This window comes from Rutidosis leptorrhynchoides, chromosome 4 (assembly GCF_046630445.1).
Source record: "Rutidosis leptorrhynchoides isolate AG116_Rl617_1_P2 chromosome 4, CSIRO_AGI_Rlap_v1, whole genome shotgun sequence".
NCBI lineage: Eukaryota > Viridiplantae > Streptophyta > Magnoliopsida > Asterales > Asteraceae > Rutidosis > Rutidosis leptorrhynchoides.
Window position 1 is genome coordinate 587,697,631 of NC_092336.1, and position 14,022 is coordinate 587,711,652.

General features: G+C 34.1%; 1 protein-coding gene across 1 annotated transcript; it reads left to right on the forward strand.

Moving 5' to 3' along the window:
* Positions 1–11,855: 11,855 nt before the first annotated feature.
* On the forward strand, positions 11,856–13,778 carry LOC139845572 (protein RICE SALT SENSITIVE 3-like). Its single transcript, XM_071835831.1, has 7 exons — positions 11,856–12,132; positions 12,238–12,288; positions 12,394–12,522; positions 12,706–12,811; positions 12,956–12,997; positions 13,095–13,151; positions 13,292–13,778. Exons 1-7 carry the CDS (start codon positions 12,002–12,004, stop codon positions 13,748–13,750), a joined length of 975 nt encoding a protein of 324 aa, XP_071691932.1. The 5' UTR covers positions 11,856–12,001; the 3' UTR covers positions 13,751–13,778.
* Positions 13,779–14,022: the final 244 nt, after the last annotated feature.

Here is a 14,022-nt window from a genome sequence, read left to right on the forward strand (position 1 = left end):
CCCGGTGAAGACAGTTTCACCAAAACTTCCACCCAGGTTGGGTGATCCGGGTGAATTTATTGTTCCTTGTCTACTTAGTGATTGTGTCATGTATGATGCACTAGCAGATTTAGGTGCGAGTGTGAGTGTTATGCCTCTTTCATTATATAAGTGATTAGGAGTAGGTGAGCTAAGTCCAACGAAAATGAGTGTTCGACTCCTTGATCAAACCATTAAGCACCCGGTTGGAATTGCTGACAACCTACCCGTTCAAGTAGGTAATTTAACCTTTCTAGTCGAATTTGTTGTCATTGACATAGAAGAGGACTCAAACATTCCTCTAATTTTAGGTCGACCATTCTTAGCGTCCACCGGGGCGTTATTTGATGTAAGAAAGGGTAGAATGACACTTAGTAATGGTGACAAATCGGTCACCTTTATGATTCGAAAGTCTAAATCTCCACCAACCAAAATCGTTGAACCAATAAAAACGATCGGTGAGAAGCATATTGTTTTACCAACTCCAACGGTAGTGCTTAACAGTAATAAAACACCTAAGTGTGGGGAAGATGAAGTAACGCCTAAGGATGACCTGATGACAAAGAACCCCGTTGTTGATGCGAAATTAAATGACCCCATTATTAACAGTTCAATGAAGAAACTTATTAAACGGATTCGCGATGCTAGAACCAAGGGGAACTTTAAGTTATGTAACCGGTTAGTATCCAATCTATCGCCTAAAGAAAAGGCGAAACTTGTTGAATTTGTGGATATTACACAAGAATTCGACCAATGGCTTAAAGCAAAAGTCACAGATATGCAAGTTGATTATGGTCCAAAAGAAATTAACAATGAAGTTAATCACAATTTCGACACCACGGCTACCTAAGTGTGGGGAGATTCAAATGTTCTAAGGAAAAAAAATGATGTCTAGAGTTAGTTGTTCTGTTCTCGTGTAGTTTCCGAGAATGGAATCCGATTGGTCTTTTTCACTAGCAGTCACTAAAGAACTAGTTTTCTCTTCCCATTCTGAATTTTTGTTTTGTAGGTTTTGTATGAAATTAATATGCTTTTTAAATTTAAGTTTTGTGTGAATTTAAAAACAAAATTTACTTTATTTCATTAAGTTTAAAAAATGATTTCTAAAATTCATCGTAAGTTAAAGACTAGATCATAGAATCGAAATTGCTTTACCCAAAGACGAGGCGAAAAATTTTGTTATCATTATTTTTAATATTATTGAACTAAAGTATGCCCAAAAAATTTGAAAAACCAGAAAATCTTTGTTTTTAAAACAATCGCTTTAAAACAAAAATTTTTAAATTTTGTCGAGGGATGGACTAGGTAAACGTACTGAAACTACCTCTACCTAAAGTAAAAGGAAACAAAATTTTAAAAAATTATTCATTTAAATTGTTTTAATAAATAAAAGTTTTATAATATATATATATATATATATATATATATATATATATATATATATATATATATATATATATATATATATATATATATATATATGTTTGTAGTTTATCTTATGTAAAACATGATAAAACAGCGCACTTTCAAAAACTGGCATTAAGTTCAGCAAAAACTACTAATTTTGACGATAAGACGCAAAATATATGTGAAATTACAACAAAAGGAATGAACGATGAGACGCGCCATCTATCATTCGATGAGCTTAGTAATTACAAACTGAGTATTTTTAATCACTTTTCTACACTAATCACCCTCATTAATTTAAATTTTTACCGATTTCTTGCAAATGAGGGCATTGCAAGATCTTAAGTGTGGGAAGGGATTAAATTCTTTCGGGTTTTAAACATTTGACTTATACACTTGGGTTAATAGCCACCGTTAAATTTTACCAGCCCTAGTCTTATATACTGACTACCCACTTCTAGTAAAAATTTTAATTTTTTTTCAATTAAATGAATTCAAAATCATGTTTATACATATTTATGAGCGATAAAACTAGGTATTAACACCGAAATTATTGTTACCTTGGAGAGGACATAAATTGAGAAACAACCCAAAACGTTTGAATTCATTTAAAATGGAATAAAGGAGAATAAAAAAGCAAAGAAAAGAATAAATAAAAGCTAAGTGTGGGAAGAAATTATCAAGTTCTTTAAAACATATATCACATATTTTGTACAAGATTATTGCAGGTGCTTTTGTTTTGGACTAAATTAACTGTTTTACCCGATTTACTGTAATATATTTGAAAGAAAGATGGATCTACACGATGAATCAATTCCATCATTATAGGAAGTAAAGTCTTCCGAAAAAGACACGCGCTTCTTGATTTAGGTCATGAAGTTGTCGTCCAGACCAGCTGTAGGTTGACGAAAAATCTAGAAAAGTCATCTCTAAAATCAGCAGGAAATTCACGGACCTCAGCATCAAACAGGGTCTCCAAGTGGTCAGACTTATCCTAACCATGAGAGGATCTGTCTCGTAAAATGGGGAGGGCGCCGTGTAAATTAGCTTGATAAGACTAATGAATCAGACCCCAAGAAAGGATAATCTCCTTAAAGATTAAAAATCAGCTTTTAAGCCTGATATTACTCAATCCTTGAGATTGACCTTAAAGATTGAGAATTACAAACTCATAGAATTCGATGATATCTAAACTCGAGCTTGAATGAGAAAATATTTTGATCAAAATTAAAACCGATTTGTTTTCTAAAAACCTATTTTCAATGCGTTCATTACCATTGAACGTAAAATCCTAGGAATTCACCTGGAATTCATTAGGTCACCTGAACTAAATCGGGTGTCAACTGTAAGAACGGTGGTTGCATAGCATGGTCGAAGACAGGACCTTGTGCCAGACCAAAAAATTATAGGGTGATCTTTACTATTTCTCCTACAAAGGATAGTAATTGCATCCGACACGTTGTGGACCATGAACATCTGCATGTCATTAGACATTGCCTTAACAGTTACTTGTTCAACGCTTTCCTTTACAACCGAACGGTAGTTTACCGAAAGGTAATATACAGAACAAGTATACTGGACGTGTTGCTTTCCTAATACAAGGTTAGCAAATGGGTGACACAAAACCACAAGTTTTGAGCTAAAATTTTGAAATCTGAAACCCACAAAACCCACAAAAATATTTTGCAAACACCGGTGAAGGGTTATTCCGAAAAACATATCTTGGGTAAAAGCTAGAATGAATTTTCAAAAGATCAAATGTTTTCATAAAGATCCAATTTCCTTAAAGGATCTAAATTTTTATAGTCATGTGGGACTGTAAACCACATTGTTACTATCATTGTTCATACCACTGTATCAAAATCATTGATGTATAAAGTGTGACAATAAAAAAAAGTAACTAAGTTATGTAATCACTGTAAGTTATGTTCTTCCTTTTTCAATTAATGTATCGTAACTAAGTTATTATTATGCTTATTTGAGCCGAAGTAATCGTGATGTTGGACTAAATATTAAAGACGGGGTTATTTGATTTTATACCATAATTAGGGTTTGGACAAAAGACCGACACTTGTGAACATTGAACTATGGACTATTAAAAGGTGGGGGGTATTGTCTAATTGAATGACAACTCATTGAAACCTGTCGAACCTATCTTCAAATTAGTTAATCTAATAATTATTAAAATGATTACGAATGTCCTATTTAGTGACGTTTATACGACATCGTTTACAAATCATTTAATTAATCAATTGGATTGGGTAATTTATTATTCATTATAGTCAAGTGAATAAATTAATGTATCATGGACTAATTATAACAGGGGTGGATTACATTCAAGGGTAATTGGTGTAATTGTTAACAAAATATTGAAACATTGGATTACACGCAGTCGATAACCTGGTGTAATTATTAACATAGTATTAAAACCTTGTTACAGTTTGAATCCCTAATTAGTTGGAATATTTGACTTCGAAAATAAGGTTAATTTGACGAGCATTTTATAATTATGACCGATGGACTATTATGGGCAAAAACCAGATAGGTTTCAAATAATCCAGGACAAAGGACAATTAACTCATGGTAATAAATAAAAATAAAAACGCCAAACATCATGATTACGGAAGTTTAAATAAGCATAATTATTTTACTGTATTTTTCATCGTACTTTTATTTACTGTCATTTTATTTATCGTCATTTATTTTTACGCTTTATTTGTATTTTTAATTATTGTATGCACTTTAATCATTGTCATTTATCTTTACGCTTAAAAATATAAAATCGACAAACCGGTCATTAAACGGTAAATCCCCTTTTATATAATATTACTATATATAATTATATATATTTTATATAAATATAGTTTTATAAAAATATAGTACGTAATCACTAGCTCCTTATGGAACGAACCAGACTTACTAAAAACTTCACTACTCTACGATTAGGTACACTGCCTATAAGTGTTGTAGCAAGGTTTAGGTATATCCATTCAATAAATAAATAAATAACTTGTGTAAAATTGTATCGTATTTAATAGTATTTCGTAATAAAATTAATAGTATTTCGTACTACACCTCGCACACATCAGTATTATGTTTTGTAAAATATATGTATATATATATATATATATACATATATGTATATATATATACATATATGTATATATATATATATACATATATATATATATATATATATATATATATATATATATATATATATATATATATATATATATCATTTAAAATATAAACTTGTTCACATTATATATAATTGAAATATTTATCTAATAATATAATATTTAGTTTTTCAAAACTAATTATATTTCAAAGTTCATTTATAATCGTTTAAATAATAAAAAATATTATGTCATATCACGTTTACGTTTTTGAATATATATATATATATATATATATATATATATATATATATATATATATATATATATATATATATATATATATATATATATATATATATATTTGTAATTTATAGTACAAAGCTTTAATTAAGTTCTTCAAACTTCATAAACAAATTATCTTATAAAACGTTTTAATAATAAAGTTCTTTTTAAACTGAAAACGCTTTTTGTACGTTTGAAACTAAATCAAATAAATATGAAATTTGGTTTTCTAAAACTAAATATATTTAGGAATTATTTTGTTAAAAGATTTAAATAATGGAAATCGTTATGTCATAAAACGTTTTAGAAAAGTAAAATTATATATACTCATAATAGGTTTCAAGTTTTTAAATTACCGTATGTTGGTGAAGCATAGGATAAAGTCCAATGGTTAATTAAATGTATGAAATCATTTTAAAGTAAAACGTCAATTTACTTAACTTGTCGATATCCAACATCTAAGTAATTTACACTCCACTTTCTTACTTTCACAATAAATAAAATGAAAGCTAAACTAGTTATCTTATCAAAGTCACGAGGAAATTATTGTAAAGCATGTATTGGAAATCAAACAGGAATCTCCACTAATATTTGTCTAACACTCGTTAATTGACACATTTGTTCTTACTTGTAAATCACTTTACCATTTTCCGAATGTTGTTAAAAAGAAAAGATTTCTTAAATCATAGTGGAACCCATAACAGAGACCCTTAATCATATCACAATGTATGTGATAATTCAATCATTTGATATTATCTTTTAATTTCGTCGATAAATATATTAACATATATTGAAACAAATACGTTCATGTAAAGTATTATACATATAATACTTTGTTAATGTTTTCCATTAATATAACTATATATTATATATACATATTTATATGCACATAAATGTTCGTGAATCCTCTAGAACAGTCGAAGGGTAAATGAATACATGAACACAGTTCAAAGTTTTTGAGACTTCAACATTACAGACTTTGCTTATCGTGTCGGAAACATATAAAGATTAAGTTTAAATTTGGTCGGAAATTTTCGGGTCATCACAGTACCTACCGGTTAAAGAAATTTCGTTCCGAAATTTGATTGGGATCGTCATGGCTAACAATAAGAATGTTATTATGACGAATATGAGTTGGTACATAGGATTTTATCATGATTCATAAATATGGATAAAATAATTCGATGAAGCGTATATGTGAAGCTATCGTAAAAGAGAGATGAGAAAGTTAAAGATTTGTCTTAACTTTTGGCGTCATCACGGGTGATCTCCGGATTAAAGAAAATCTTTGTAATCTATATAAGATTTGATTCTCCGGCGATTAAGAAAATTATGACCCTCTACGATTTAATGCGATGATCTGTCTCGATTTCCCTGTATGATATTTTGCTATAAATCTACCCCATTTGTTTCCATATTTTCACATCTCCCATCTTCTATACCTTCTTCTTTAATTCATATTTCCAAAATATTCGTCAATATGCTTGATCCAGTTCTGATCCTTGATATGTTTTTAACTATCGCAACAATCATCCTCCTCTTCCAACTTCCACCGGAGGAATCTGTTTACTTCTATTTCGCTCTTGGGGTGGTGATTTTTATAATCCTTCCTTGCATCTGTCTTTCCATAATTATTGACATTCATGGTTAATGATCTCTCTTATTTGCTGCGGTTTATACTCCTATATATATTTCTAAGCTCTATGCTTTTTATGTTTTACATACTAGACACGAGTACTTAAACTTTATATATGTGTGGGTGATATAACGGCACAAATATTCCCCTTAGCTCGGTAACGTTTAACTATTGGTTTTTGAACCGATAGACGCGAATCTTAGATATGGATCCATAGGGTTTGAAATCCCCACTCGGGCTAGTCGCGCTAGCAGTCAACGGGTGTTTAATACTTCATAAACATACGCACTCGCCAAGTGTACTTTTAGGGGGTGATATATTACTTGTTAAGTTAGTTACCGGGTGCCCACGGATAAGCATATACTTTTCATACTGTTTTGAATACGAAATCTCGTGGTCTACATTACATTACTGATTACAAACAAACTATAGCTCACCAACATTCGTGTTGACATTTTAAAGCATGTATTTCTCAGGTGCCTAGACGTTGTTGCTTCCGCTGTTAGACTTGCTGTTATAGTCTTGGTGTTATAGACTTGCTGTTACAGACTTGCTGTGTTAGACTTCCGCTGCATTACTTAGAGATGTCTCAATCATGGAACTTTTATTTTTCCATTCACAACTTATGTTTCATTTGAACAATTGCTTTGTAATGACCTTTGTGTCACGTACTTATGTTAATGCTTTCTATTCGTAGAAGCACGTTATCTTTTGTAAAACATTTGACGTTGGTAAAGACGTTATCTTTTCATGAATGCAAAACTTGTTATAAACAGCATATAGTGTTATACCGTGTATTGGACCTGTGGTTGATGATCCGTACACTTTGATTTTGTACGGGGCGTCACAACCTGATACCAACCAAATGCCTGAGCATTCGAAGATTCGCGCAATAGTGTCAAGGCACAACACACCACTTATACACTCTACTGAGTGCATATCAAAATCACAATCGTAGGCCAACCACCCGCTACTATTTTCTCCAACGGAGAATAAAATTTAGCTAAGGCCTACACTCACACTGCATTTAACACCAAAGTATGTTATGCAAAAACAACATAAATGTTCCTCATCGTCTCCTCGTGACGTTCGCCGTCCCTAGCGCGGGACACTCCGCTTTGCGATGCCCTCTTCCACGACAATTAAAACACACAACATCACCATCACCCGATGCCAGGCACTCCCAAAACTTGTGGCCTCTTTCGCCACATTTGAAACATCTAGACGCACTAGAACTCGATGTTCCTTTCCCCACTCCACTCGTACCTCCAGTTGCGCTTTTGATTCTCTTACTCGGAGCGCCATACGAGTCAACCGTTCTCTTACTCGGAGCATTATCGATCCTCTCCCAAGGATATGGCTCAAAACCCTTAGCCAAGGCAAATAGTTTGGCAAACGAGTTCACTTGCCCAAGGCTTATCTTCCAACGTAACTCATCGTTTAAAGCCTTACGGAAATCTTGCATCAACAATCTTTCGTTATTCACGTACTCGGGGCAAAATCGCGCCTTAGACATAAAGGTAGACCGCAGAGTATTTAGGTCCATAGACCCTTGTCTCAACACGCGTATCTCCTCACACATTCTAGTCAAGTCGGCTTGCGTTCGGAATTCTTCAAAGAATTCTTTCTTAAAATCGCCCCATGACAAACTCATGAACGGTTCTTCGCCGACCGTATCAATTTTACCATCCAACCAATCTTTCGCACCATCTCGCAACAAACTAGTAGCGATTCTCGTTTTCTTGTCCGGAGGACACTCACTTGTACGAAAACATCCTTCGATAGCCGAGATCCAACGAGTACTCACTAACGGATCCGGTTCTCCATGATACATAGGAGGTTTAGTTGCTCGAAACTCCTTGTAACTAAACTCCTTTTTACCAATACCACGAGGCTCGATAAGCCTTCTTTCGAACTCTTCTCGAATCGTTTTCACCTGCTTCGCAGCTTCGGCTTCAACCCTAGCCGCAAACTCATCGTTATCACTTCGTTCTCCACTTGATGTACCACTTCCCGTCGCCATTCTAAAGGATGCAAACACGATTAAACACGGGCGAAAATAAAACCACACGCACCAAACCACCCCATCTTGCTCGACACTCGTCGTACATCACTTGCAGACACGATTTGTACCAGTAACAAATAAACACACACAAAAGTCTAAGTCTAGGCACCTATCTCAAGTCACCTAAATCCCTTAGACCATGCTCTGATACCACTTGTAACGAACCAACCCGTTATCCGACCGAAACACGCTTATAATTTTTTTTATATAAAGATCGGGTTTTCAGCCAAATGGAGCGCCGCTCCAATATGGGGCGCGTCGCTCCGATTCCTGCTGTCCCAAATGTCGTTTTCACACAAAAAGATCTCCCGCTTCCCGACACTTTTAGACGAAACGGTTTTCACAACACATTAAAGTAAGTAAAACTAACATGTTTTCATAATAAAACAAGTTTTACGACACCAGGCCCACATCTGTCCGTTTTACGAATCACATACTAAATACAATTTTCGACCGCATGATTTTAACACATAATAACGACCGATCATGGCGATTGGGGATACGCTACCCAATCCTAATCAATCCAAAATCACATTTTCTAAAGCAACCTACGCAAGTCACTATTTCCCATGCTTACCCGAGCCTCCACCTTCACGCGAATCTATAAAAATGTAAACAACGAGAGGGTAAGCTAATGCTTAGTGAATGTAAAGATACTATACACATACATATGCATAAAATGACTACGCATCACCAAGCACAAAGAGTAAACACATACCACCACCGCATAGCAAGCAAGCTATAAATAGGCACATACCCAAATTAGCTACACGCTACGAAATCTCCAAGTTAACGCCACATGATTAGCTACAACACAACAATAAGTATATACGTGCATACACAATAAATATACTCAACAACATCAACAAGGTTAACCCCTTAACCTCATCCACATGAAGGTTGGCCGAACATCACGCGCCTTAGTGAATTCGAACATCACGTGACTCACTACCTCCAAACAATTTGACTATTAAGGATGGCCGAACTTCACGCGCCTTTATGAATCCGAACTTCACGCGATTCATAACTAAGTAATACATCACAATAGGGTTGGCCGAACTTCACGCGCCTTAGTGAATCTGAACATCACGCGATTCACTACCCGAATCATCACCACGACAAAAGCTAGCAAAACCCATCGCCAAAGAGTTTATCCAATACACTAGCCAATCACAACATCAAGGGTGGTAACCAAAACGCATAAGCGTATCACATGGACCCGAAGCACAAAAGGAGTCCATTCGCCCACACATACATAGAGTAAACCCGAGCAAGGGTCACTCCACACACACGCACCCATCCTATGCATACATACACGTATAGTAAATTTACACTCACCTTAAACGCCTTGATGAAGTGCAATCCAATCCCGCAACTCGCCAATGGAACGTACCTATTCCATTTATCACATAACAACCAACACAATTAGGGTGGATTTACAAATCAACCCAAATTGACACTTAGTGCAATTTCGACCCAAATGCATTTTCGAGCCCAAACCGCGCCCAAACTAACCAATAATCACTAACACAAGTGAGAATGGTCCTAATACACCAATTAAACCCAATCATAAGTGTTAAACACTTATCTTGCCCAAATTGACACATAAACCCTAATTTTGACCCATTTCAAAATTAGTCAACCAAAATACACCCAAAGTGGTTCCAACACTCCTATAATCACTAACACTAGTGATTATACACCACTTAGAAGCCTTAAACATGGTTAAATCAATAACCAACCCAAAACCCGCCAAGTATCAAAATAACTAGTTTCCATAAACCCACTTCATCACCTAAATGGGTTTTACAACTAACAAACTCAAAACCCTAACTTGAATATCAAATCATAAAGATAAAATTCGGAGTTGAAACTTACCAATACCGCCAAAATGATGCCATTGACGAGTAGAACAATTTTAACACTTGAGCTTTTGATCGATTCAAGCTTCTTCTTCTCCGATTAAAGCTCTCTCTCTCTCTCTCTCTCTCTAAAATGACTTCCTCTCTCTAGGGTTTGATGAGAGAGTGAGAGAGATAAGGTTGAGATGAAAATGGAGCCAAGAATCTGCTCCCACTTATTTATCCCGTTCATATGTGAAAGGACCATAATACCCCTCATTTAAACCCTTTAAAAAGGCTGAAAAATGCATCAGGGGCAATCGGATCGCCGCTCAAAAGGGTGGAGCGCCGCTCCAACCTACAGATACTGGCAGCCGAGCAGAATCAGGATTAGCAACTTGTTTTGGCCATAACTTTTCGACCGTAACTCCGTTTTCGATGAATCAAATATCGTTGGAAACGTAATAAGATATTCTTTCCAATGGTAAGGCTTTGAAACATCAACTCAAACTTCATCCGGGGTTGAAAAGTTACGTTACACACGTTGTAACTCAAACAACATCCAGAATAACATGTAACAGAAAAACGGGGTGTTACACCATACGATATCTAAATTGATACTTCAAAGAGTATAATCTAAACTCCATACTTTCGATGTATGAAATCTTTTCACTCGTAACATAATCTAACTTTCAAATGAGATTCATACATTTTTAAGTTTCTTAAATTGACACATGGCGCCTTATACGTATGCACTTATTTTGGATTCCATACACGCACTTTTATTGTGCATGTTTGTCGTGCGATATTTACAAAATTACATATGCGCATCCGCACATAAGATCAGGTTGGACCATGGGTTCCTCTCACGAATCTGAGATCCAAATTTCATAAGTAATATATCATGAGATTGTCAGGAAAAAACGTTCCAGAAAAAATCATTTCAGGAAAAATCATTCAAATTCTGCTAGACTACATAAATATGAATACATATTCTTTAAATATTTCAAGTTGTCTAAACTAATAAAATTTTATATGTTTAATAATATTGAAAATCTTTCTACCTAGTTGCTCATGAACCACACCACACGGGTGCGAATCCTGACATAATGCACAATTTATCCGGTACTAGATATCGCGCTCGAGGACATAATTAGCCGAGGTTTATCCTCTATTAGAAGCTAACGTGCTCGTTCATAGGCTCGCCAATTTAAAAATATTGAAAAGCTTTTAATATAATTTGTTGTCACATCAATGAGTTGAAGCATTACCATTTATATGTATTCAGAATTTGGTGGGTTAATCAATAAATTTATAACCCACGAAATAAATAATTAAAGGGATTATAATTTGGAGTAGTTAAAGTTAAAAGGTGAACCATACACTTTTGAGTTTCTAGTTTTTACGACTAAATAAACTAAACTCTCACCGCCTTCTTCACTTTAGTAAATCATAGCAAACAACAATTGCGTAAGAAGCAAAAAATCATCCATTTTTACACTCTTTTTTATCAAGATTTTTGTGGGTTTTAACTAATAGTCCCTGATTGTTCTTCCCTTTGTGAATCTTGATATTTTGAAGATCAAAAGTGCTACAAAAGTAAAGATAAAAAAGCAATAAGTTTAGAAGTATGGTGGGCTCAGGAAAAGCAGATAGAAACAAAGAAGCAGTTGGAATGTTGGCACTTCATGAAGCTTTAAGAAGTGTTTGTCTTAATTCAGAATGGACTTACTCTGTTTTCTGGACCATTCGTCCTCGCCCGTAAATTTCTCAACATTTTTTTCATAAATCAAATCAAACCCATAAAAAAGATGTTATTTTTAATCTTTACTGAGATGGGTTTTTATTATTTTTAATTTTTTTCAGGCGAGTTAGAGGTGGTAATGGCTGCAAAGTTGGAGATGATATTGGTAGCTTGTAAGTTCATTCAATAAAAAAAAATGCCATATTGTGATTTGTGAAATACCAGTATGTTACTCCATTTTTGGGTATTTTTTGTAACTTTTTTTTTTTTTTTGGTAGGATGTTGATGTGGGAAGATGGTTATTGCAGAGGAAGAATGGATTGTTTAGAACAAGTGGATGCAGGGGAAGATGCAGTTAGGAAAAGTTTCAGTAAAATGTCAATTCAACTGTATAATTATGGAGAAGGGTGGGTACTTGGTAGGTGTTTATTTTAGTTACATATGGATGGATTTATAACCTCTGACTAGATAACAACAGTGTAATTTCATTATTATTACTGATATAATATAGTGTCAAAATAAGTTTTTTTTTTTTTTTTTTTCATGATTATTATGGTTGGTTTGTAATCATTTTATTTGAGTTGGTGCAGACTGATGGGGAAAGTTGCTTCAGATAAGTGTCACAAATGGGTATTTAAAGAACCAACAGAAAGTGATCAGTGCATATCTAACTATTGGCAAAGTTCTTTTGATGCTGTATGTATGCCTTGTTGTATCTCAAGAACACACACTTTACTATTACTATTTACCTTCAATTATTGGACTCATAATTTTCTTTAACTGTACACTTAATAATTTTTTATTTATTTTGTAATAACTAAAAAATTTGTGATTTTGTAGCTTCCAACAGAATGGAATGAACAATTTGATTCTGGAATTCAGGTGAATTTTTTATATTCCAAATTTTTAGAGTTCCCCTAATTTTTATCATTTGAGTACGTACCCTTCTAAGTTCTGACTTCAAATTTATTTTTACTAGACTATAGCTGTGATTCAAGCTGGTCATGGCCTCTTACAACTTGGTTCATGCAAGATTGTAAGTACAATTTTAATGTTTTTTCGCATAATTTGTTTTAGATCAATGATCTAAAATGTATCAAATTATTCAGTATTTAACTTCGGGTTTAATATAGTGCAAAACACTAATTAAATGTGTTTATGTGTGTGAGTAATTAGGTACCTGAAGACCTTCATTTTGTACTTAGAATGAGACATACTTTTGAATCACTTGGCTACCAATCTGGTTTTTATCTATCCCAATTATTCGCATCGACGGCATCACCTTCTTTCCCATTAAAGCAACCAACTGGCCCGATTCACCCACCTCCCACTTTCAACTGGGCTGCACAGACCCGAATGCAAGCGCCAAATTTCCAGAATTCTACAAGACTTGGGTTCGAGCATAAAGACGAGACACACATGTTTCTGCATCCTCATCCAAACGAACCACACATTAGAAACATGATGGGTCACGACCATGTTGAAAATGACATCAAATGGCCTAATGGTTTATCCTTTTTCAATGCACTTACGGAAGGTATAGGTGGAAAGCCTGATGACGGTCATCAGAACTTAAATCATGATAAACATGAGGCGGGCATGTACACCGATGTCATGGAAAATTTCTTGAAGTGATCAATCAGTTTGTAACGAATCTTGAAAAGAAACACTTAGTGATCTTTATGTTTTTGCAATATGTTAGTTGTTGTTTTTATATATCTTACATGTTTATGTATCTTGAATGTTATAAATTAGTGAACTTTATGACAAAATGAAAGTATCCAACCATCAAATTAGCAAAATTCGATGGAAAAAAGTTAATACTGTAAAACATAAACTTGAGCAGAGTCATAACACTTTCTTGGATGGCTCCATAGCATGACATTGTTTGCATGATGATACAAGCC